The sequence below is a fragment of the Sebastes umbrosus genome, chromosome 2 (assembly GCF_015220745.1).
Source record: "Sebastes umbrosus isolate fSebUmb1 chromosome 2, fSebUmb1.pri, whole genome shotgun sequence".
Lineage (NCBI taxonomy): Eukaryota > Metazoa > Chordata > Actinopteri > Perciformes > Sebastidae > Sebastes > Sebastes umbrosus.
This window is the reverse complement of record NC_051270.1, coordinates 5,352,360-5,376,372: the sequence shown is the minus strand read 5'-3', so window position 1 is coordinate 5,376,372 and position 24,013 is coordinate 5,352,360. Positions and strand designations below refer to the sequence as shown.

The 24,013-nt window shown below is 42.5% G+C and overlaps 1 protein-coding gene and 1 long non-coding RNA gene across 3 annotated transcripts in view; both read left to right on the top strand.

Moving 5' to 3' along the window:
* LOC119482471 overlaps window positions 1–3,687 on the top strand; it is a 60,400-nt gene extending 56,713 nt beyond the window's left edge. The window contains exon 3 of the long non-coding RNA XR_005205436.1: window positions 1,593–3,687. This is a non-coding gene — a long non-coding RNA (uncharacterized LOC119482471). The remainder of the gene's footprint in view (window positions 1–1,592) is intronic.
* An 8,384-nt stretch (window positions 3,688–12,071) lies between these two features.
* The window catches only part of tshz3b (teashirt zinc finger homeobox 3b), a 43,307-nt gene continuing 31,365 nt past the window's right edge, over window positions 12,072–24,013 (top strand). For both annotated transcript variants that reach the window (XM_037753761.1, XM_037753753.1), the window contains exons 1-2: window positions 12,072–12,383; window positions 12,832–13,297. In XM_037753761.1, the coding sequence (XP_037609689.1) occupies window positions 13,258–13,297 (40 nt within the window). In that variant the 5' untranslated portion in view covers window positions 12,072–12,383; window positions 12,832–13,257. The remainder of the gene's footprint in view (window positions 12,384–12,831; window positions 13,298–24,013) is intronic.

Sequence of the window (24,013 nt, the reverse complement as noted above, 5' to 3'; positions counted from 1 at the left end):
ACTTATTTCCAGGATTTACTCACGGTACATGTGATGACTTTATTTATCAAAATTATGCTTTTCACCATCACTGTAATGCCAGGAACCAAGGTAAGACTTTGGATGAACCAATGATTATAATGAAATGTTACAAATGATATGTCACCTTGAGTGGAATTATCTTCTGTGTAAAGGTAACAGATAATGTGTTTTACCCCAAACAACACCCACAGACATGTTAAAATGCCTCACACTTTTAAACAGAATAGTTTACAGCATCTCTACTTAGGACCTATTTCTGACAAAATCAATGATGTATCTGAATGTCTAAAATCGCAAACATTAAGCTTAGTCCATTTTAACTAAATTGTTTAGTAATTGAAATCGCCGGAATGTCCTTAAATGCAGCCTGGTCTCCTAAAAACGATGTTCCCATACAACAAAATTGCATTGTCAATTACGTTTCGAGGGAAAGATATTTTTACCGGATTACATTTGTTTTTAATTTATCACAAACACATTTCCAATCATGATCTGTGCATGTCCGCGCAGTGATGATGTTAGAGTGGATGGGTGGGTCAAACAAACCCAGGACTTCCCCCCAGAAGACTGTTTGTGTCCCGTGTGAAATCAAAAGTCAACGTTGACGTATTTTAAGTTCCGTGTGTAAGTTAAGTTACTTAACAAACATACTTATTTTAAGCCAAGCCATGATCTTTTAGTAAACCTATATCTAAGTAGTTTTGTTTCCTAAACATAACCAGGTAGTTTGGTTGAGTTTTTGTTTTGTTTCAATTCATAATGTTAACTGTGTTAAAAAAAGGGACTGTAATCAAGGAGTAATCCCTGTATGGAAATGTTGTTTTTAGGAGACAGGGTTGTTAAATGATAAGGCTTGAGTGATTCAATTTTTTTCTTATTGTCTTTCCCATGAAATAACCAAAACCAACAACTGAGCTGGTCCTCCTAATAAGTATTCCCTGCTCACGGATTACAGTCATAGTTTGAAACACTGTCGTGACATGGTTCTGACGGCTCATTATTCCAAAACCCCAATAGTCTGACAAATGTCCCATTGGACCAAAAGCCCATTTGTCAAACAGCCCGTTATCCCGAAAAACCTGTTAACCCGAAAGCAAAATGCCCATTGTTCCGAAGGCCCGTTGCTGTGAAAATACACACCCAGACCAGGCTGCGTGGGCCATGTAGTGTACGGAGTTGTGTATATGCACCGTCTGTTTATCCTCCCTTTGTGTCACGATGCCATCTTAGTGTCAGTTTCTGTCTGTCTTTTAGTCTGCTGTCCTGCCTGTCTGTGTCTGCTTGTCTGTCTGTGTTCCTGGTCCCCATCCCTGCACTCAATCTGGTCTGCTTGCTTTCCATGATCCACACCTGCTCCGCCTCAGCAATCAAAGCTCACCTGGTCGTCATCAGCTCTTCACCAAACGGTACATCGTCACTGCTCTGATCTTCAGTCTCTGTAGGATCGTTTCTCTGTACAGCAGTTTGTTGCATCAGGGAAATCTAGCCTTTGATTTTGTCATTCTGCCCGTCAGTTTGCTAGTTACCTGTTTGCCTGAATCAAGTCTAAACCTCTGTCTCTGTCTGCTCAGTTCGACCAGCCGGCCAGCCAGCCAGCCACGCCAAACCTCAAGCCCGCCAGCAGCTCACAATCCTGGACCTTCTCTTCTGCCATCAGCCCCTCTCTGGATTATCTCCCACCCTCACCATCACCACTCCTGTTCACTGATGAATACTGTTTATTTCCTGCCAAGACTGAGTCTGCATTCCCCTGCATAAATGTGACACTTTGTGTTCTTTCATTCATGATGCTACTTTTATTTAGATAGTTCTCAGTTTACTACACATTTAAAAGCCAAAATAGGCACGAATAGAAGAGCTATTAGTATAACTAATATTTAAACTACTAGTATTGCCGTAACAACCGATGTTACTGCACTGCAGATAATAAGAGGAAAAATACGTAATCTATAAGAAATGAACAGTGTTATGTTTCTCGGTAGAGCCGTGCATTCTGCGACTGTGTAAAAAATAGTGATCCTTGTATTCTTGTAACATAGTGCTTCAAATAAATTAGATAAAGAAAAACAGGTAACCGGTTTTGTTTGTTATTTAATGAGGAACTCCCTGGGGGTCTCCATGGAGCCCTGGTGGTCCCTGAACCTGACTTTGAGAAACCACTATTTTCAAGCAGTGTAACCAATGAAGTACAGTAATGGAGTGTAGTGGCCTGAAGTGTAGCTATGAAGTCTTCCCTAATGACTCTAGCACATGTGTGTCTGGCTTTCAGCCCTCTCATTAACGTCACTGGACACTGTATACTCTGTGGCTGTGTGTGTGTGTGTGTGTGTGTGTGTGTGACGCTGCTGTTTGCCAATTTAGAAAGGCTTAGAGTGCTACGGTGATCTCATCTCCTCTTAAGTTTGCTCACCCTGTGGCTGTGTGTGTGTGTGTGTGTATGTGTGTGTTTATGTGAACACACACCTACACAACTACATGTAGAAGACTTCATGCACAGGTGAGGGATGTCTTTCATTCTCCAGCAACTGGAAGGATGGAATATGTGTCACCTCATTTTATACAAGATAGCTTCCCTTTTCCTCATTTTTCACTAAGGAGTAAATGTTCAGTAAATGTTTCTATTTCATTTTTTTTTTTGTTTCAGTTACAGATGTTGCAGCTCTGGTTTATGAATAAGCGAGACCTGTGTGTGTGTGTGTGTGTGTGTGTGTGTGGTAAACAGGGTGGTTTGCTCTGTGGAAGAAGGAATTTCCCCCAGCAGTCCCCATCAGTAATAGTGCCTGTAATGAGCTGCAGCTGTCAGCGTGGTTTCGGCACACACACAAGCGCGCAAAACACACACATGTACACAGTGAGGAGGAAGCAGTGACTCACTCAGCAGCGCGCCGTCACACTGTACGCTGATAAACAGTGTAACTCATCAGACTTGCATCAGACACGAGAGACGCAAACATTTTCCGAAGAAATACCTTCTAAATATATCTGAGCCTGTGAATCTACTTTACGACTGTTGTAGAACTAAAAACGCACCGTTTGTGCTTTTCACTTAAAGATGCAGCGAAATGAAGAATACTAATCCTGCCTGTTCTGCTATGTCTTGTGTGTAAAATATGTTATTTTGTCACTTCTGTCCCATTATTGCATTCAGGGACGTATATCAATTCATCCAATCAAATTGCATGATGAGACGACCCTTGGCCTCGTTAGATAGTTATAGAAGCCAGAGGAGCGACATCATGGGTCGTAGTGCGTGGATATTAGCGACAATATGCATGGCTGCAGTCTAATTTCTCCCTCGTCTTCCAATGCGGATGAAGGAAGCTAAAGGTACTGTCATTGTCATACCACTGCATCTTTAACCCTTGTGTTCAGATTGGGGTCCTGGAAAAGCAAAAAAAAAGCTCAGAAAACATACGTAACATTATTTTATCAGCTAGATGACATTTGCTAATATCATAATAATTGCTTATAAACATGATTTTGAATTGGGTCTTGTCATGTATTGATTCATGTACATAGACACACAATTTGGGTCAAAAAACACAAGACTTTCACCCAGGAGACCGGTGTTCGTTTTACCCCTGTGAAACCACTAGTCCAAGTTGATTTATTTGTCGTGTAACTTCTGTACTTAAGTTACGCCACTTCCGGTGTTATTTTAACCCAAACCACGATCTTTTCCTAAACCTAACTAAGTAGTTTTGTTGCCTAAGCCTAAACAAGTCGATCAATTCTAAACCTAACTAAGTGGTTTTATTTTGGAAAGACTGGAGCGGAAGTTGACACTTGTGTCACGTGTTGCTGGACATTTGTAGGAAAACGCACTAAAAATACAAGTTGTGTTGAGGATCACAAAAAAAAAGAGAAATAGATTACAGTTTGTGACTATTTCACAAACTGCAGTGAGGCTGTGTTGCTACTCCTCAAAAATTAGGGATGCACCAATCCGACTTTTTCAGTCCCGATACCGATACCTGGGCTAAAAACCAAGTACCAATCCGATATGTTTACTTAATAAGCTGTATGCCTCACTGTGTGGAAGTCACTGGGATCATTCTTTTATGTGTGGGACAACATCAGACTTGACTTAAACACTGCTTTCCTAACCGTGTACCTCCAAACAGCTGACATATTTGTTGTTAGCTCCCTCAGCTATGCGGTCTACCAGTGTGCTGCTGACGCATGACGTAACACGCACACGTTATCAGACGTAAACATTGAAGAGAGTCAGGATCGGCCTGATATCGGTATCGGATCGGTACATTCATATCCAAAATCCCAAATAATGCATGCATAACTCATGTAACACATACACCTTTTCCTTTTTTAGTGTGATAACAATGCATCATGGTCATTCCACTTTGCAACCTTCATCAAATGTGCAAGTGTCAAAAGGAAGCGTTACTACTATCATGTTCTGCATATTGTGTTTAAACAAGGTCAGAAGATAATAAAAAACATATTTGAAAAAAACAAAACTAGGACTGTTAAAGTTAATGCGATAACGTGTGAACGCAAATTTGTTTTAATGCCATAATTTTTGTTTAAAACATTAACACAGTTTTAAATATTTAGAACCTTAGCTAACCATGTCATGCTACTTTGTCGCGAAGGAGGTTAAATAACGCTCCGAACTTACGCTAAATTTTGCCGAGGAAAAATTCCCATTGCCATTTTCAAAGGTGTCCCTTGACCTCTGACCTTAAAATATGTGAATGAAAAAGGGTTCTATGGGTACCCACGAGTCTCCCCTTTACAGACATGCCCACTTTATGATAATCACATCCAGTTTGGGGGCAAGTCATAGTCAAGTCAGCACACTGACACACTGACAGCTGTTGTTGTCTGTTGGGCTGCAGTTTGCCATGTTATGATTTGAGCATATTTTTATGCTGAATGCAGTACTTGACAAATCTCGCTTTAAGGTGCATTTTGAACATCTAAACAATTTTTATTAATTAGTTATTAATCACAATAAACTACGGACAAACATGCAGTTAATTGCTGTTAAATATTGTAATCGATTGACAGCCCTAAAAAACTGTTTCACTTTGAAATGATTATTATTTTTCCATGTACAGCAGTGGAGACTGTGGGATCCAAACAACGAGGGGCCATTTGCAATAAAACACAACAGTAACATTTGACTTTGCTTCCACACATCTTAATGACATTTTAGTTTGCAATGATGTTCACCAGGTTTTAATGGAATTAAAACAATAATGCCAGCATTACTGGGTGCTTTGATTTCATTATTATGACTACAGTTGAGGCCAATCATGGACAATCACGTCTTTTTCTTTATATTATCAAGTTTGTTTGTTGAATCATTTCTGTTTTTATCACATTTTAACCAGATTATTAGCAGAGGTGCCACTTTAAAATAGCATATAAACTAATAGAAATGTGGTCTTATTGGTAATAATTACACAGTTATGCTAATGAAGCATCAGTCAAGACTAGTGACCCTCCTCACAAGTTTGTTGTCGCTGACCCACCGGGCCTCCCAACAAGTTATTCTGCTAATTTGGCTTTTTCCACTTAAAAAACAAAAATCACAACCCACGCAATATAGAGAAAAAATAATTAAAGCACCTCACACCAGCCCAGCTGAGCCGCGGCGTTGTGTTTTGACTGGCCTGGCCCTCGGTGACCTCTGCCAATTTTTTTTTTCTTTATCTCATTTCACTCTAACTTTGTAGATCAGACTTTAATTTTGAGGCGCGGACTACAGGACAGTGATGAATAGGCTACATCAAGGAGGGCTTAAATTACCCCTCTCCCTGGTGGCAACACTGACCGCAAGGAGAAGTGTGTGTGCATGCATGTGTGTGTGCGTGTGTATGTGTGTGTGTGTGTGGTGACCTAGTAACAGCAGACAGAGAAAGAAAGAGGGCTGGTCAGCACTTGCCCTCTCAACCCTGCTAGCTCCGCAGCACACCCAACTAGGTAGGAGGGGGGGGGGAGGACACTGGGGAGAGACAGAGAGACAGAGAGAGAGAAACAGAGCATCCACTCAATCTTTTTCAGCCACTCATGTCGATGCGTTGTCTTGTTTTTGGTGGGACTTTGTGTAACTTTTAAGGTTATTTGAGGAGAGTCCAACCCTGGCCTCCTTTTCTTTCTTTCTCTCTTTCTCTCTCTCTCCATGCAAATAGGTTTTAGTGAACACACCAGCTGAGAGTTTTTTGGAGAAGGCCCATTTAGATATCGACGAAACCTTAACACTACATAATAAAACAGTCTGTCTCAAATTGAGGTGGGAAAGGCAGGAGGGTTTGGCCAACAGCCACGGGCACGGCCTAAGGCTGAGAGGAAGAAAATCAAAAACAGGGTGATAAAAAGCAGATTTCTGGGAGGGGAAAAAAAACAACAACTTATAAAACTAATGTAGGAGTTTAGAGGATGTTTGTGGACTTCTCCCTTCAGCCTGCCCACTTTAATAGAAACCGAGATGGTTTCTTTTTTGTCGTCTCCCCATTAACAATCTGCTTTGTGAAAGATAAACGTATTTCTAGAAAATGTGTTTTTCCTCACAAAGTGTTTTTTGGGGGAATCGTTTTTTAGACTCAATATTTTTATTTTATTTTTTTATTTGTGTGTACTTATGATCCTCAATTTATTTGGCTAGATATAAACTGAAGACAAACTGTTGCAATTGTTCTTTACGCTGATGTAATTGATTTAAATATGGTCATTGTATCACATTTTTCTAGTATAACAGCAGAGGGCTGATGGGGGTCTGGGTGGGAGATGGTGAGCAAGCTGTCTGTATCTGTGTATTTGCAGTGTATGTTTGGTATGTATTGCTTTTTTGTCTGTATGTGTTTTTGTATTAGTGTCTATAGGACCCCCTCGGAAATGAGAAGCTACATCTCAAGGGGCTATCCTATCCTTTCAATAAATTCAATACATTTCAATATATTCAATATATATCATAGGAAATGATTTGTTAAGAACAACATTATTCAAGTAAGCTTCCATTGAAACTGTGCATTATATGTATCTATTATTGTCACACTTTTGTGTCATGTTGAGAACAGATAAAAGGATTCAGGAGCTGTTCTATAGTTTAGTATACTATTTTTTTATTATTATATTTCTCCTACGTTTTTTCCCAAGCTGCTCTGCGGACTGTCCCCCACCACCACCACCACCACCCCCACCACCCCCTGGCTCTTTATCCAGTCTACTAGAAACCAGTGTGCCGTGAAGCCGGTGCGCCAACGTGATCACCGTAGAAGAAGAAGAAGAAGGAGAGAAAAAGGAGGAGAAGAAAAAAACAAACGAGTAAATCTCGGATGGTGCGGAGTGGTGGGGCTCAGAGATAAATCACAGTAGTTGTGCTCTAAACCTCCCTCTGTTTCTACTGAACCGACCGCATCTATTTGAGGAGGAGGTGGGGGGGATATTCACTAAACTAATCTGGACTGTGACAAAGTCCCTGCAGCTAATAGAATATGGCATATGGAACTTTTTTAAAAGTCGCATTTGTACTGGTTATATTTCTGGGAAAGAACGTGCACGAATGAAAACCCTAAAAAAAATGTGTTTTTCTCATGATAACCACATGTGATAAATGATGTGTTGGAGCTCACCAAAATACCATCTTAAAAAAAAAAACGTATTGAATTATTGTGCGTCTGCGCGCGTATTACGTCCCGCGCTTGGATGCGACTGACTCCAATCAATTTCGGCTTCATCTCTCGGCTGCTCAGTGTATTAGATAACAGCAATAATAAATAAAACGTCAGGATCGAATTTGGACTCACCGCAGTCCAGTGTGAGAAAGTGCCCAAAGTCGTGCCATGCCGTGCGTCCGTGGAGAGGCTTTTTGGAGATCTGACTCGTGCGTAAAAGGCAGCAGTGGCAGAAGGCACGAGGCGAGGTCCTTCACCACACACACACACACACACTAACACACACACACATACACCACACACACTACCACCCTAGATACTGAAGGAACACCAGCATAAATTACTGACCTTTATGCGTAAAACAGAGGTTTCACACACACATACACACACACACACTAGATGGCAATGGCTTCGGGGTCTGGAAGTGTGTGCGTGTGCGTGTGCTCATACTGGTGGCCCCTTTATAAGCTCTGTTTCTCTCTTTAACTGTTGGTGGAATCGATATTATAATTGTTGATGATTAACTTCATCACTTGTGAATTCATTTTCCCTGCGTCCTTTAAATAAAGTCATTGGCTCAAACACTCAAATGCGAGTCATCCAAGAGGTTATGCCTTTATAGAGTCTGTGAACTCTTATCACCGCAGATTTATTTTTCTATATGATGCATTTTGTTTTTGTTTTTTAAATGGAAGAAGTAAATCTGTTCAATTGAACTCGAATGTCACAGTTGCGGTTAAACAAAGGCGGGAGAGTTCAATGAAACTAGTTTAAATGTCAGTGAGGACATGAAAACGCACTTGGCACCATGTACTGTGATATTTATCCTATAATATAATAATATCCTACAGTATAAGAGGCCCACTATAACAAGCAGGAACAATATCAGATTTGTTTTTATATTTTAGTAATTCTGTAGTTTTCTTAAGGACACTAATTAAATTGTTGTGATTTGCTCATGTAATTTTTTTTAATTGTATTTTAAATAAAACAGGATGGGAGTAAACGCACCTCTGCGTCGTGCGTAAAACCACCTTTGCGCCAAAATCATAACGTTTTGTTCTCTTTCACAATAATCTAAAAAGTAAAAAGAAAAAAAAAATTCCCATGCATGAGAGAGTGAATCAGTGCGGTTGCCAGGTTGGACAGTAAACTGCGTAATCTGACCCACAATTACACCACATGTCTCCTAATCTACAGACTTGGACTTCAGACATTTCCATACATCCACGAGTTCCGGTAATATCAGCACTTAGCAGCTGGAGCTGTTATGAAACACGTATTTACTTTTTGTTAGCACAATGCAGCTCTCAAAACGTCGCTTTAACAACATTTAAGTGTTTTGGAAAGTTTCATGCAAACGTTTTAATATTGTTGATGGATGATCAGTGTTTGCTCCCCATCTCTCCCTCTTTCTCTCTCACACACACACAGACTGCAGGTCATTACATCCTATAGATACACAAACTGCCTTTATCTCAAACAGAATAATTAGTAAAGTTTAAAAGAATATTCTTACTTTGTTTGAGTTTCGTCGGAACAATGTTTTTTTGAAAATGCAAGAGTACAATATACTTGGTGAAATTATCAAATAGCCATGTAAATAAAGCACACTAATGTAACTCGACAAAAAGTCCTCACTGGCTTTGTATTACTCTCAGCTGATGTTCACACTGCTGTTTTCACGAGTCCTACTTATGCACGAGTCTCTCAACAGTAAACTTTAGCGTCGTGATTTTATTTCCCACATCGATGGTTTAAAGGAAGACAACTCCTAAACATGCGCAGCTACCACCGTCTGATATTTACAGTTTTTTTTTTTAATAAAACATTTGCAAAAAAAAGCGCACATATTGAATGAAAACCCTACAAACACATCTGGCACACAAACATCTGTTAAGTTGTTTTCTTTCCTACCAGGTCCATCGGAGTCTGTATAAACACTTTAAATTGCAGGATTAGACGATTTTAAAGAGGAGAAAGAATACACTTTTGATAATAGGCTGTATTTGAGATCATGTGTTTGGCAACTGTAGAAATCGAAGCCTCTCTCTCTCTTCCTCTCTCTGTCTCTCTCTCTCTCAGGTAGGCGTAGTGGGTCATGTCTGTATGTCTACATCCCCATTAGTGCACAACACTTCAGTCAAGATTTATCAAATGACACTATGGAGTTGCATCTTCAAAAAGAGATAAAGATAACATAATGTGTCCCCATGTGTGCTGCACGAAAAAACCCCAAATAAAAACACAGTAGGAAATTATATTTCACTAAACTTGTTAGGAAATTAAAAAAAAAATCAGTTTGGGTTACGTTTGACATAATTTAGACTTATTAAATGATAAATATCTTAGACCCACTTTTTGTTCTACCTGATGAAGAAGTTAGGAAGCGATCTCGTCAATTTCATTAAATTAAAAACATCAAAAATGTTGAGATTTGCTGCTGACCAAATTTGCATTCGCTGGATTGATGATCTTGTATTTTCTCGATTAATCTATTAGTTGTTTGGTCTATCGTCCTCAAATGTCTTGTTTGGTCCACAACTCAAAGATATTCAGTTTACTGTCATAGAGGAGTAAAGAAACTAGAAGATGTTAGTATTTAAGAAGCTGGAATTAGAAAATTTAGACTTTTTTTTACTTAAAAAATTACTCAAACCGATTAATCGATTATCGAAATAGTTGGCAATTAATTTAATAGTTGACAATTTATTGATTAATCATTACAGTTCTAGAATTAGGCACCTCAGCAGGTAAATATCCCGGTTAATAAGTACACGTTACATGTGCTTTTGTCTCAAAAACATAATTATATTGCAAGCAAATTTAAGTTTTTTTCATCCGAGCGCAAAGTCACCAAAAAGCTGGAATATTTAAAAAAATGTTTTATTCTAAGAAAGTAAAAGTATTTCTTAAAATTCAGCTACAAGTTGTTGTTTTTCTTTAGTTCTTGTAGATATTTAGGAAGAAGAATAAAATGGTTGTGCCGCAAAAGGTAAAAAAAAAAATAAATAAAAAATAACTCGGACTCTTATTTATTTGGGAGAGAAAATGTCAGAGAGAAAACGCAGCGCGCTCAGCTGACGCGCTTTTAAGAAAGTGTGCTGTGTCAATCAGACGCGTTGTGTGTGCTCGCTGCGTGTGTGTGTGTGAGTGACTGTTATGTTTGAGCAGTACACACACTGTGTGGGGGTGGGAGGGGGGATTGTAGTATCGCAAGGAATGTGTGTGTGTGTCTGTGTGTGTGTGTGACACTGATGGATGCGCCAATGGAAAGACGGACAGATGCTTGGGCGGATCTAACGGCATGCAGTGGTGGAGCGGCGCACACAGTCAGCGGCGAGATTATAGGACGAAAACATCCTCGGATCGGCGGAGAGTCACCAAATAATAATCACCAATCCTTCCACCGAGGAGCCCGGTGAGGTGAGCGGAGAAAGGAAACGGACAGAGAGACTTCATCTACCCGAGGAGATCTGATTCCCTCCGCGGATCCGACGAAGGAAAGCTGTTTCTTCTTGCTATTGATGAGCGCGAGAGACGAGGCGGCAGCGGCGGTTGCACATCTGGCGCTGAGAGAAGACAGGAGGTGAGAGAAAGAGACAGCCTTCTGGCAAACTCACCCCTTTTTTTATTGCTCTCCTCTTGTTCTTCAAGAATCCTCCTTTTGTTTTCACCAACAGTGAAGCATCACCGCCCTGAGGACAAATACAGGAGAATATTTTTTTTCATCCACTTCACAGAATCCAAAAAAAAACTTTTATTCCTCACTGTAAGGTGCGAGAGGAAAAAAAAAAAAAAAAAAAAAAAGGATCTCCAGAAAATATTTGAATAACCTGCATCTCAAATAAAGGATTTTTAACCTTACCTGTGAAGAAAAACTACTTTTAACCCTTATATATTGAGGGTGCTTTTTTTTTTTTGCGCCTCTCCGGTCACTGGAGTGCGCAAAAGGAAGGAGAGCCGAGCGCAGTGTTGGTGTTGGGGGGAAACACGTCTGATTCGCTGCGTGGCTGATTTAAATAGCTCCTATCAGGCCACGTAAAGAAAGGAAGAAAAAAAAAAAAAACGGGAGAAAAAAGTACCATCGGTGGCCAATAAAGTGTTTGGCAGAAGGCGCTAGAGCTCGGCTGATCCTGATCCGTGCGCTCCAGCCAGCAGCCAGCAGCAGCCAGCCTGCATGGGAGCAGCCTCCTCCTCCTCCTCCTCCTCCTCCTCATGTACATTATTACAACAAGGGAGACCCAATCAAGCACGTATCTCATCGATTCACACGCGAGAGGAGTTGCACTAACGCGCGCTCGCACACGCACGCGCACACACTGACTGTGTGACTTGCCCCTCGGAGGATTTTTTCTTTTGCAAAAAAAGGCGCTTCTCTCGGACAAAATATCGTAGGGCAACGAGCGTGTGGGTGACCAGTCCTGGTCGTCACCTCCTCCTCCTCCTCCTCCTCTTCCTCCTCCTCTTCTTCTCTGTCGCTCCTGAGAATAACAAAACTGAAAAAAAGCTGCATGTGGCTTTTTTTTCTTCTTCTTCTTCTTCTTCTTCTTCTTCTTCTTCCTCACCACCACCACCACCCAACAGGACTTGCCCAGAGAGAGCCGAATGGATTTTTTTTATGAGATGGTTTCATGCACCTCAGTCCACCTCTTCTTGGCTTTGAACTGCGCGTGATTATTAGAATAAAAAAAAACACCTCATGGAGGATCAGCCCGCAAAGTAAGTATGCGTTTCCGTTCCGATCACCACACTGTCAGCCTGCTGCGCGTGCGTGTGCGTGTGAATGATACTGTATATTATGTGGTTTCGTTATATTATAGGCTACCATGTGTTTTGCTATAGCTCGCTTCCACATCCATCTGCAGTATATGTGACTGACATTACGCACATTTCAACCCCAAAAAAGGCTTCTGATTAGCCCCGATCCGTTTGGAATAAACGGGGCTAGAATGACTGACAGAAAGAGAGAGAGAGAGAGAGAGAGAGGTGGAAGAGAGAGAGAGAGAGAGAGACAGAGAGAGAGCTACGTGACGCCTATCATTGGCGGAGAGGTTGAACCGTAGAGGAGTCGCAGGGCTTCAGTTGTGTCAGCTCTTGATGTGTTTGTCTCCTTGTTTGCGCACTTTTGACTGACGCGATCATTTTGGTTTTTATCCCCCTTTTCAAGCTCGCCTGTTGCAGCCAACGACGCCAAGTAAAAAAAAAAGAGGATCACACGGGAGAACACAAGCAAGGCGCCTTTTTAAGAGAAAAAAACCCTCTTGTTTTTTCTACCGCGTCCATCCGAGCCGGAGGAGCGACGGACGGACGGAGAGAGAGAGAGAGAGAGCAGCCGCACCAGGAGGAACCACGCTCCTGATTTCCTCCTCCTTTTTTCTGTGATCTTCGCATCTACTGGCATCTGATTTTTTTTTATTTTTGTGTTCGAGAAACTGCCTCCCCTCCTTTTACACACACACCCATCTATGTGGGAGCCCTGAGAGCGACACCCAGGGGGGGTGGAAACTGAGTCTCAAAGCTCCGCGGATCCCCCAGGCAGCAGTCGAGTCAGCGGGGCCACAGAACAACTCCCTGCCGGCCAGCCGGAGCCGACATGCCGCGGAGGAAGCAGGAGGCGCCTCGGCGCGCCGCAGGTACGGACTGGCTTCAGCTTGAACGCAATTCACCTCTCTCTCTCTCTCCTTCTCTCTCTCTCTCTCTATTTTGCCTCCCCCTCTCCTCCTCCTCCCTCATTCAGTTACTTTTCATTATTATTTCCTCTCATCCTCTGTTTGTGTTGCTGTAAACTAACAAGGGAAACATCTAGCACTCTGGATCTACTTTTCACAGCTCCAGTATACTCTCACCACAACTTTTGCTTTCACATACTAGACTTTTTTTAATTTCTGTCATAATTCCTCCTAATCAGTTGATGTCCAATATCAACTATAACACATTATCAGTGTTTTCCTTTAAATACCAAAGATCCTTTACTCCACATTTTTCTTATTTTTTCTTTAAATGCAATTAGTAAACAGTGTTGTTCCCTTTGTGGTGAAAGGCGTTAAATAGTGGATCAATGGAAAAAAAAACAACTCTAATCTTTGAGTCACTTTTCAAGCCACTTAAATGCAAAGTATTCTCTGCTCGTCTCTGTTGTGTATCACGGTTGTGTTTTGAACTGCTGGTATCCGAGGCTTTGGAAAACCGTGAATTTCCTGTCGTTTTATACACAAAATGATTAGTTACGGATGAATCAAAACTGCACATAGTTGTCTGTAGATTATTGATATTTTTCATGTACAGAGAAAGAGGGTTAGGATGTTTTACAGGTGTGACCCCGGTATAGTTAGAGCGATCATCTTACTGCCTCTCAAAAAAGGTCAGAGGTCAGCCTCGGTGTACCGGAGCGTCAGTGTGAGAGGGCTCAATGTGAAAAGCCTTTTTCCCCCATTCTTCATTTTCCCCTACTTCGCCCTCAGAGAACTCGATCTTTCCTATAGGTCTGCCTCTTTTTACTCCTTCACGGCGCCTCCTTCTCCTCGTAGATATTGACTGTGGGATCACGGATGTATACCGGAGAGGCTCGGTGGAGCCCTATAGGGTCAGCTGACTGTCACAGAGGCCTTTAACACTAAAACATCCCGATACATTACGGAAAGTGAACTCTTGTAGTTTGTCTTATACGATCAGTATCGTTCTCTCGTTGAAACATAATGTAGCTTGTGTTTGCCTGCCTACCAGCGATACTGTTACACCATCATGTTGTTGTGATATTCTCTGCAGGAATTTGGATTTTCATAGTGGCATTTCTAGTGTATTTTATCCCCCATCGTATCAGAGTATTTCTGCAATATTCACATACAAACTTAGAGTTTGTTCTTTGTCATTACCTTCGAGACTTTAATATAGTAACCTCTCTTCTTCGAGATTGTTTTTCATCAGTCTGTTTTCTTTCTCTAATTCCCTTCAGTTTCTGGGAAAAAAGTCTTTTCTTCTAGTCTAAAGATTATTTCACAGCCCGGGGAAGGGAGTGCATACTGGAAGAGAGCTTTAATGGACAATTGCCATCTTTGATTTGACGCCTGATTGATCGGCTGTCATCTGGCCGAGCCTTTGATCTGTTCATTCCCGATAAGTGTCAATAAATCACCTCCTCCCTGCTTTCCTCCCTTCCCTCCTCCCTCCCTCCTTCCCTTCCCTCCCTCCCTTGCTCACTCACTCTGGTAGCAAAGCAAAGGGGGCCTGCTGAAGTCACGTCTGGCCTCGCAAAGTTCTAGCCATTAACACCATCGTTTAATTGCGTCTTTGTGTCTTATTTTTCCCCCCACTTTTATGAGCTTTGATTTCTTACTTTTCCCTCCCTCCCCTCCTTCTTCTCCTCGGACTGGACGAGGTTAGAGAACTGCACTCAGCGTTTATTTTATGTTTCCCACTGAAGTGGAGGGGAGAATTTTGGGGTTCTCTTCAAATCATTTACGACACTAATAATTCCGCGTTCGTTTCCACATTTTAAGATTTTCAGGCAATTAAACAAATCCTTGTTTTATTCTGCAGCTTTTCGTCTTGTAAGAAAACACTAATTACCATTTGTGTTTATTGTAGTGAATTAGCAATGATTCATGTGTGACCTTTAACATTTCGTTGTAAGCCGTTTTACCTTTGCACACTTTGCAACTTTGTGTAACTCGAGGAAATATCTCCGAGTACGCCTACAGCCTACACATAATTACATATGTGCAGCGGCGCGTGCTCGGAAGACATGCTGCAATGACTTTACAGTACATATAAACAAGCTTGTGATCTGCCGCACACACACACACACACACACACACACACACACACACACACGCGTAGAGTGGTATGAAAAATGTAACTATTAGCCTAATCGTGAGGCGGAAGACTGGTTTGCTCCATCAGAAGGCCCCGTCAGAGAGACTTTGTTTCATATTTGATTTAATTGTCTGCCCTCTGACAGCCACATTCATCAATGGCCCTAATGGTCAATCAGAGGCTGGCACACAGGGAGAGAGAGTCTTATGTGTTCTCAGCCCAGGGCCTTGCTTGATCAAAATGTTTTAGCCCTAATGGACACAATGGGTGGGGGTAAAGGATCGGGTGGATTGACAGACGGATGGATGGATGGATGGATGGATGTGCAGCGAGATGACTTTTTGTTAAGCTGGAGTGAGCGAGTGAGTGCGCCGGCAGTGAGAGAAAATGAGGCATTTATTTCTTTGATGAGCGGACGAGAACAAACACGAGGCAGGGCGAAGGAGGAGTTTCATTTTTAGACTATTGGCAGCTTCCTATTTTTTTTTACCCTTCATTCCTCCTCCTCCTCCTCCTCCTCCCTCCCTCCCTCCCCTCCTCCCTCGCTCACAGCTGCAAGTTATAAGGTTGAGGAGAACTGCATGGCACACAAAGAGTGATGACAAATTGATTGCGCCGTAGTGATGGCAAGAGTTATGGGAGGATGGCAAATGATAGGCCTTGATTAGGAGCTAGGGAGGGGGGGGGGGAGCACACTCCCAACCTTAAGTTTTTTTTCTCTTTTTCCTCTCTTTTATGTCACTGATTCGGTCTCTCCATCCTGCACCCAGAAAATGAAGCAATCTTTTGCGGTTAAAGACGGCAGATAGATCGCGCCGAGCTTCGGCGATTCACTCAACCATCAAATTTGCTAAAACGACATAAACTCGTAAATCTGGTTAAAGGTCAGCGTGTTTGTCGAGCGGCTCCTTTGAATCTGCGTATTTGGAGATTTTCATGTGGTCTTAATTGGTCATTACCCCAAAAAACAGACCATATGCAGATGCACTCGAACATGGCGTCGCACAAGCCAACTTCTTCTGCTCGCAGTACGAGCAATTTATTCGACTTTACACATCTCTCTCTCTCTCTCTATCTTTTTCCGCGGTGATCCCGCACACTCTTCCTCTCTCTCATCCAACACGCTTCCCACCCCAGCGACGGAGCGCATTCAACCGTCTAAGAAGAGGAGTTGTTTTGCCAGCTTCATTAGCGTTCTCCTAATTAGCCGAGCGTCTGATGGATCTCTGACAGGCCTAATGATTGGAGATGACAAGCTCAGCACACTGTCACGCTCGCCAATTAGGTCTAGCGGCATAGTTGGATGTAATCAACTTGATCTTACATCGTCCTCATTTGCCCCCCACAACCCGCCCTCCACCCACACACACACACACACACACACACACACACACACACATCATTTTTCAACCCCACCACAGGTGAGGCTTTGGACAGCAGTGGCGCGGAATGCGTGTGAACGCCGCTAGTCATGTATAGGAAGCTAATCCAGATCGCTCTTTGAGGAGTTCTCATGGCGACGTTGTGTGTGCCTTAAAACACTTGGGCTTATTTGTGTACGCATGTATACGTGCGCACACATACACCATTTTCTGACCAAAGGGTATTTATTTTTTCAGCGCTCCTGACATCAGGAAAGGACAAAGCTCGGATGAGCGCTGGGCTTTTGTCTGTGGGCTTCAAAGCCAGGCTAGACCAAACAGATCATTGTTACGGGAGAGGAAGCTGGAACATCAAACATCAAGTATATTTTTTCCAAATTCCACATACCTTATATCCTCACATGTGCAACTACAAATCTATTGTTTGGAGGTATTTAAAATGAAGGATGTTTAGCAGTAAGTAGCAGCTGCGTGCCGTTAACATAGCATCGTGTGTGTGTACGAGTGAAGGTGTATTGTTCTCCTGCGAGCCCGCTGCAGATTGATGACGTTGACACCGGTCATTATTAGCCACTCAATGACACTTTCCCGGAGTGGGAGGATTTTTCACCCCCGCGTTGATTTTTCAGAAACACCTATCATCAGCATGGTGTCCAAAGAGGCTAAGCATGATTTATGTAAATATTAACGTCAAAGACAGATCTGGTTCTGTCCGACACGAGATAGATGGCAGCCGAGGAGGAAAAGCAGCTGATTTCTGTGATTTCTCTGCCTCTCTGTGTGTGTGCAGGCGTGTGTGCGCGTGATTGATTGTAGATGAGAGCGAGAGATTAATCATGCTTGATGTGTGTTAACGTTGCACTCGCGGTGGATCTAAGTCGAGATGCAGTGGCCCATTTAAATATACTCACTCACACACACACACACACACACACACACACTCAGATTCACAGGAGGGAGTGGGTACACTCGCATGCACTCACAATGCAGATACACTCACACATTGTTCAGCTGTGGATGACACACAAGTACAGGGCGTTTTGTTATTTCACAGTACATGTTATGTGATCTTGTTTGTTAAAAATACAACATGTTAATAATACAGTGGCACCTTGCATTAGTCCCATCCAGTGGGTGGCAATAGCATCTAATGAAACATGTCGATATAATGAAGCTAATTAACCTTGTTTAAAAAAGGTCTTGATAATTGTATTAACGATTAAGAGAGTGAAAAATTATATTTTTATAAAGAACACCTTTCACACGGCTCTTTGCTTCAGCCCACTATCAGCTACAATGCAATGTCAGGCAGGCATTCTACATTATCACCCGCTACGGTACTTTTAGCTGACACACAAACTTTCTTCTATTTTAATAATTGTGACTTTTGGATAAAACATGTCATCTTATTCAGGAGATGCTTTTAGCACTTTTCTTTTTCCTCTCTTCAACATTACAAAAGCTCATTGCCAGGAAATGACACATACGCGACATGGTAGAAGAATTACTAAAAGTCCCTCATTGAAAGATGAAATTCAGAGGTTGCTCGTCCTTGAAGTGAAAGTCGTCCGCTTTGATTTCTAATGAAGTGGATGTGTTTGAATAACAGTTTCCCATCTGCAGTCCATTAATCTGAAAGGTGGTGGTCCTTTTGGGCTCCGACTGCTTCCCACCTCACTCAGACTGAAACACAAGAACTCTTTATTTTTTTTTTCTTTTAATGCGCTGATCATTCATCTGATCATTCTGGGATGTAACTAGAACCTGCTGACAGATCATATTGAGGGAGAATACAAATTAAGTGTAATAAAAGTATTTGGTTCCCTGAACCTTAACAGCATTTATTCCGTTAGTATGATATATATATTGGATAGAATTGTACTCATCAAAAATGTATCAAAAGCAGAGTTTCCGACATAAGGACATTGCCTTTAAACCTCAGTCCTTTGGTTCCAGACTATCAAGTGGTTATGAACTTTTGATTACAGTTTGATTCATATCAGTTTACTGCATTAACTTGCTCAGACTACAGGATCACTTTCAGATTTGTCCGGGGGACTAGGTATAAAAATATAAATGTGTAAATGTGTTTCATATTATTTTCACCGCCCTGAAAGGTCTGACTGACGCTCGGACGGAAGATGGAGATTTGAACTTGGTTCAGACTTTCAATCATCTTTCAAAAATTTCATAATCAGGCTTATATTGTTGTCCGTTCATTGTAATCACCACATTTCCATCTGAAGTGTTTTTTTTTTTTTTAAGAATAGATATTTGTTTTTGTGAAGTTGATCCTAAACACATTTGTTTTCATTGTACATTTTCACCAGTTTCTTCTATGCCAGTATTTCCCGGGGGTCGAGACCCCCACATGGGTTCGCAAGATTAATCTATGTGGTCGCCAGAAAATTATAGGGGTAAAAAATAATAAAAATCTAATTTCCAAATTTATTTTGGATATCTCTTGTAAAATACTTTTTAGTTTGATCTGTTCAGAATTGGGAAGATATTCAAAAGAAACTGTGGAAGGAAAGTCACTCTTTGATTCAAAGGCTCACTACTTATAGATATCCAACCTGCGATGCAGGGTCAGACATCGCTTTGCAGTATGGGCTCACAAGCGACAAAGGTTGGGAACCAGGGTTTTTATGACCGCCAGCGAGCTAACTTGGCCGGTTAAAGTTGTCCCAAATCCCAAATCTGCCCTCGCTAGCCTAAAACGTACCATGTTTCAGACACTTCCAGTCCCGGTCTCAGTCCTGCGCCCTGCATTACTTTGTGCAGAGTGAGTCTTTCCCAGGCAGCTAACTGACATTGTGATTAGTTATGGCCTTCTTCTGCTTTTCTCAGTGCTCCTGCCCCACTCCGCTCTGCCACAATGAAACCAGAGAGGAGAAAAGATATAAAGTGGGAGAACTGTTGCATAGTTAAATATTCTATCATAGGGAAAGACAGAAAGGTAATGAGATTGTAAAAAAAGATTATGTGCGCGGGCAAGAGAGAGTAGGAGCAAATGAAAAAGCAAGCAAGTAGACAAACGACAATCATAGACAGAGAGACGGAGGAAGAGAGGGAGGGAGGGAGGGGAGCTGGAGCTCCCTCATATCCTCCCCCCTCTTCCCTTCCCTTCCTTGAGGATAAGTGGCTGATGGTTTATAAACAGTGTTTCTTTTCCTCCCTCTCCCAAAATCTTCCGTCATGGCTCCCATTAGGTTGACAGCTGTCAATTAGAGCTCCCTTGGTCTGGCGCACTGCACTTTATTGCAGGCAGTTGATGCTGTCATTTTGCTCCCAGTTTCGCCTTGAGCGTTATCACGAGCGCTCAAACAGTCAATAGCTGATGCATCAGCAGTTATTTCTTAAATTGGCTCACAAGGCTGCATCCTTTCCTCATTTTTTTTTCCTCTCCCCCCCTCTCCCCAATTCTTCTCCCTCTTGTCGCTCTCTATCCTCCTCCTCCTCCCCGCTCTCCTTTTCCTCCCCAAAGATGATTTTGTGAGGAGAGAGCGATGGGTTGTTGGGTGCAAGAGAGGTTGCAGAGCACAGGACACATACATGCACAGAAATATGCTAAAGAATATGCAAGTTATGTATACCAATAAACACCAGATGCAACTGAAGGTATGTTTGAGGATGGTTGCACAATGAAAAAATTATAATAAATTCATTTCCCATGATATTTACAAAGACAAGAAGGAGAAGAAAAAAAAAAGATGTATTAAAAATACTTATATTGTGTCTCTTTGGAACATGTTTCTTATATTATTCTTAATAATATCCTTATAAATTTAGCAAACAAATCAGAGCAATTATCTTAAAATGGCTTTTAATGAAGTTTTCTGACGGAAATTAAAGTTGCAAATAATATATAGTGTGCAATAAAGAATAATAACTGGAATAAGAGTAAAAACAAGAATTAGATAAATAAATATAAATAAATTAAAAAATAGAATAAAATATATATATAGAGATAATAAAATGTGGAGGCAGGTTGCGCAATTCTTTAGTAAATAAAAATGTTAAATAATGGAAATCTACAGGCTGTCTGAATATAGAATACAGAGAGACTCAAAATGTTGATTTTAATAATGTTAGTGTTTTGTGTTGGAATAATATTCACTGTCAAACTATGTAATAGACTTTAAATGTACCTGTAATAATAGCGATCAAAAGGTTATTGGCCCTAATCCAACCAGCAGCCCCTCGCTGTGAGGTCCGATTGGCTGACGGGCCCACACCGAGGCACCCTGGGAAAACGGCTAAAACAGGAAATGGAGTGATCTCCGCACACGCACACACACTTCCTGTGCTGACACAAAGCAGATATATGTGTGTTTACTGGGATCCTATAGTATAAGCTCTACACCAGACCTGCTGTATTACAGTGAAACTGTTACTGGGGGGGTGGTCGGCCCACGCGGAACATGTCCTAAAATCAGGGTCATCATCAAATACTGGAATCTAAACTCTGAATGACATCAAGTGTCTCTTTGGTTTCAATCATTTTACAAATTTTGAGAAAAACTTTTTTCAGTCAAGTAGCTGTCTCCACCAAGACAACCGGCTTCTGTTCGTGGTTAGCTATATTTTTATAGCATGTACAGCCGGTTATACTCGCTGTCATGTTCAGGACATGGGGGATAATGTGTGTGTGTGTGTGTGTGTGTGTGTGTGTGCGTGTCTTGAAGAGGCTCATGGAGTTTAAGGAGTTGCAGGGCCAGTAGGAGGACGAAGACAAGGTGTGTGTGTGTGTGTGTGTGTGTATCTTGTGAGTGTCATCTGGGCTCAGCTCCAGGTCTGGGTTTCTTCTTACCCTCAGTGGGGGTTGTCTTTATGTTGCAAAGTGTGTGCGCATATGGGTGAGTGTGTGTGCGCACGCTCGCGCAATCAGAGCCCCTCGCTTCCCTTTCCCACGGAGGCTTTGGCTCAACCTAGACCAGACTGGCAGCCATCAGTCTCGTGTGTGTGTGCGTGTGTGTGTGTGTGTGTGTGTGTGACGGTGGCTGTGATGAAAGGCAGGGGAGCCAGCGAGGACCCGTCTGAGGCCCTGGTAATCAGGGCCAGCCCCAAGCTGACATCCTTCTCAGGCTGACAGCGCCTTCCTCTTCTCTTCACACACACACACACACGCACACATAAACACACACATGGCTGCATGGTCACCACTCAGTCACTGCCAAAAAGACAGTCCAACATGCCTTTCGGCCCTCCTGTTCCTCCTTCTTGTTTCATGTCCTGATCAGTTTCAGATGCCGGGTATTATCATCACCCTCTGCAACACCGCGACCGATTGCATGCGTGTGTGTGTGTAATCTGACGGTTTAACCAGGGAATGCATCGTTTGATATCGTCTGGTTTTACAAGGGTGTGGTAGGAAACGCGTGTGTGTAAAACCAGCGTACTCACCTCAGCATGTGTGTGTTTTTGTGTCTCAAAGGGGGTTAACAGCGAGGAGGCAGGTGAGAGAGAGAGAGAGAGACAGAGTCGACCGTGCTGAAAAGGGGGGAGAAAAAAGTGAGCGAGAGAGATGAGAGGAGTGAGGAGGAAGGCTGTTTTATTTTATACTGCGAGGGCCTGTTGCTAATTAATGTTTCTTGGTCGGTTTCTGTCGGAGCTGAGTAATGTTTTTGATCTTTATGCCTGATAACTGCATACCTAATGAGATTTCAAAGCTGGTGGAGATGGGAGTTGCTGCTCCCTGCAATTATTGACAGATGCCTTTTCTCCGCCACTGGCTGCCGCGCCATAAATCCTTCCTCAGTAATGAGCTTGAGAAGTGCCACCCTGCCAGTGAGCTAATGAAACCGAGCAAGGGGGGCCGCCCGCGCGCGTGTGTGTGTGTGTGTGCATGCGTGCAAAAGAGTGCATCACACTCCTCTGACACATTTTTTTCTCTTTAAATGCACTCTGCAGATGTCAGCCACCTCGCCTGCTAGCGACAAAGAGAGAAAAGAGGCAGGAGAGAGATAGTCGATGAGGGGGAAAGAAAAAAAGAAAAAGAAACACAAAGCCGAAGCCTCTCTGTTTCTCCACTTTATGAGAAGTTTCAGGGTGCTGCCGGAGGGCGCTCAGGTTACAGCCCCATGTTAAGGCTATTTGTCTAGGTTTGGCTGTTTTATTTGAAATGCTAGTATCTCTGTTGCAAACGGGACTGTGATTGATATCGTTGCGCTCCCCCTTTCCCTCTCCGCCGCTCGCCTGCCCAGATCCAGCAGTCGCTTCTCTCTCCTTTTCTTCTCTGTTTCCTCGATGAACTCTTCCTCTCCGTAACTTAGCCAGGGAAAGGGTTTGATAAAAAAAAAAAGAAGTGGCACGTGAAGAAAGAGAGATCCCCAAAAAAGAGGAGAAGCTGAAAAGGAAAAGCAGGGCGGCCTTTTCTCTGCCCCGAACACATTCCCCCAGACAGACTATCTGGTGCAGTTCAGAGCGTGCGCTTCTATATTAGACCGTGTGTTTGCGAGTTAACGCGTTTACGAGGACGCATGCGTGTTCGCTGCGTGTTTTTCGGAGTGTTTCCAGAAACCAGAGGCGAGTAGACGAGCGCCGTCTCACTGCCAAACAGTCGATTTCCCCCTCTCATCGTCCACACCATACATCACAGACCCACCCTTCTCTCCTGACACAATGACGTGTGTCATTTATCAAACAGGGCCTTGCCAGGGCCTCACATGTGTGTGGGAGCGTATTGCGGTGTGTGTGTGTGTGTGTGTGTGTGTGTGTGTGTGTGTGTGTGTGTGTGTGTGTGTGCGTACGCAGTTGTGTGTGTGTTTACAAGCACACGTGTATGTGTGTGTTTCAGTGTGTAGGACTGTCCTTCCTTCTGCCTCTGAGGTCCACCCCTCCAGGGAAGGAGGAAGGGAGTGCGGGATGAAGAGGGAGAAACAGACAGAAAGATGGGGGATTATTACTGCTGAGTGAGTGAGTGAGTGAGTGAGAAGTTTTGGGCCCGAGTTCTTTCCGTATCCCCCATGGCTGATCGGGAGAAAAACAGCATCTGCGTGCGATATTGATACAGCAACTTTGAATAGTATTTTACACACTATTACTCACATTTCACATCATAAATACGTATAGATTGTAAATCACAGGTCCATTAATCTCCTTGATGCATGCGCAGGCACGCATTTGTGTTGGTGTGTCAATAACAATCTGTGT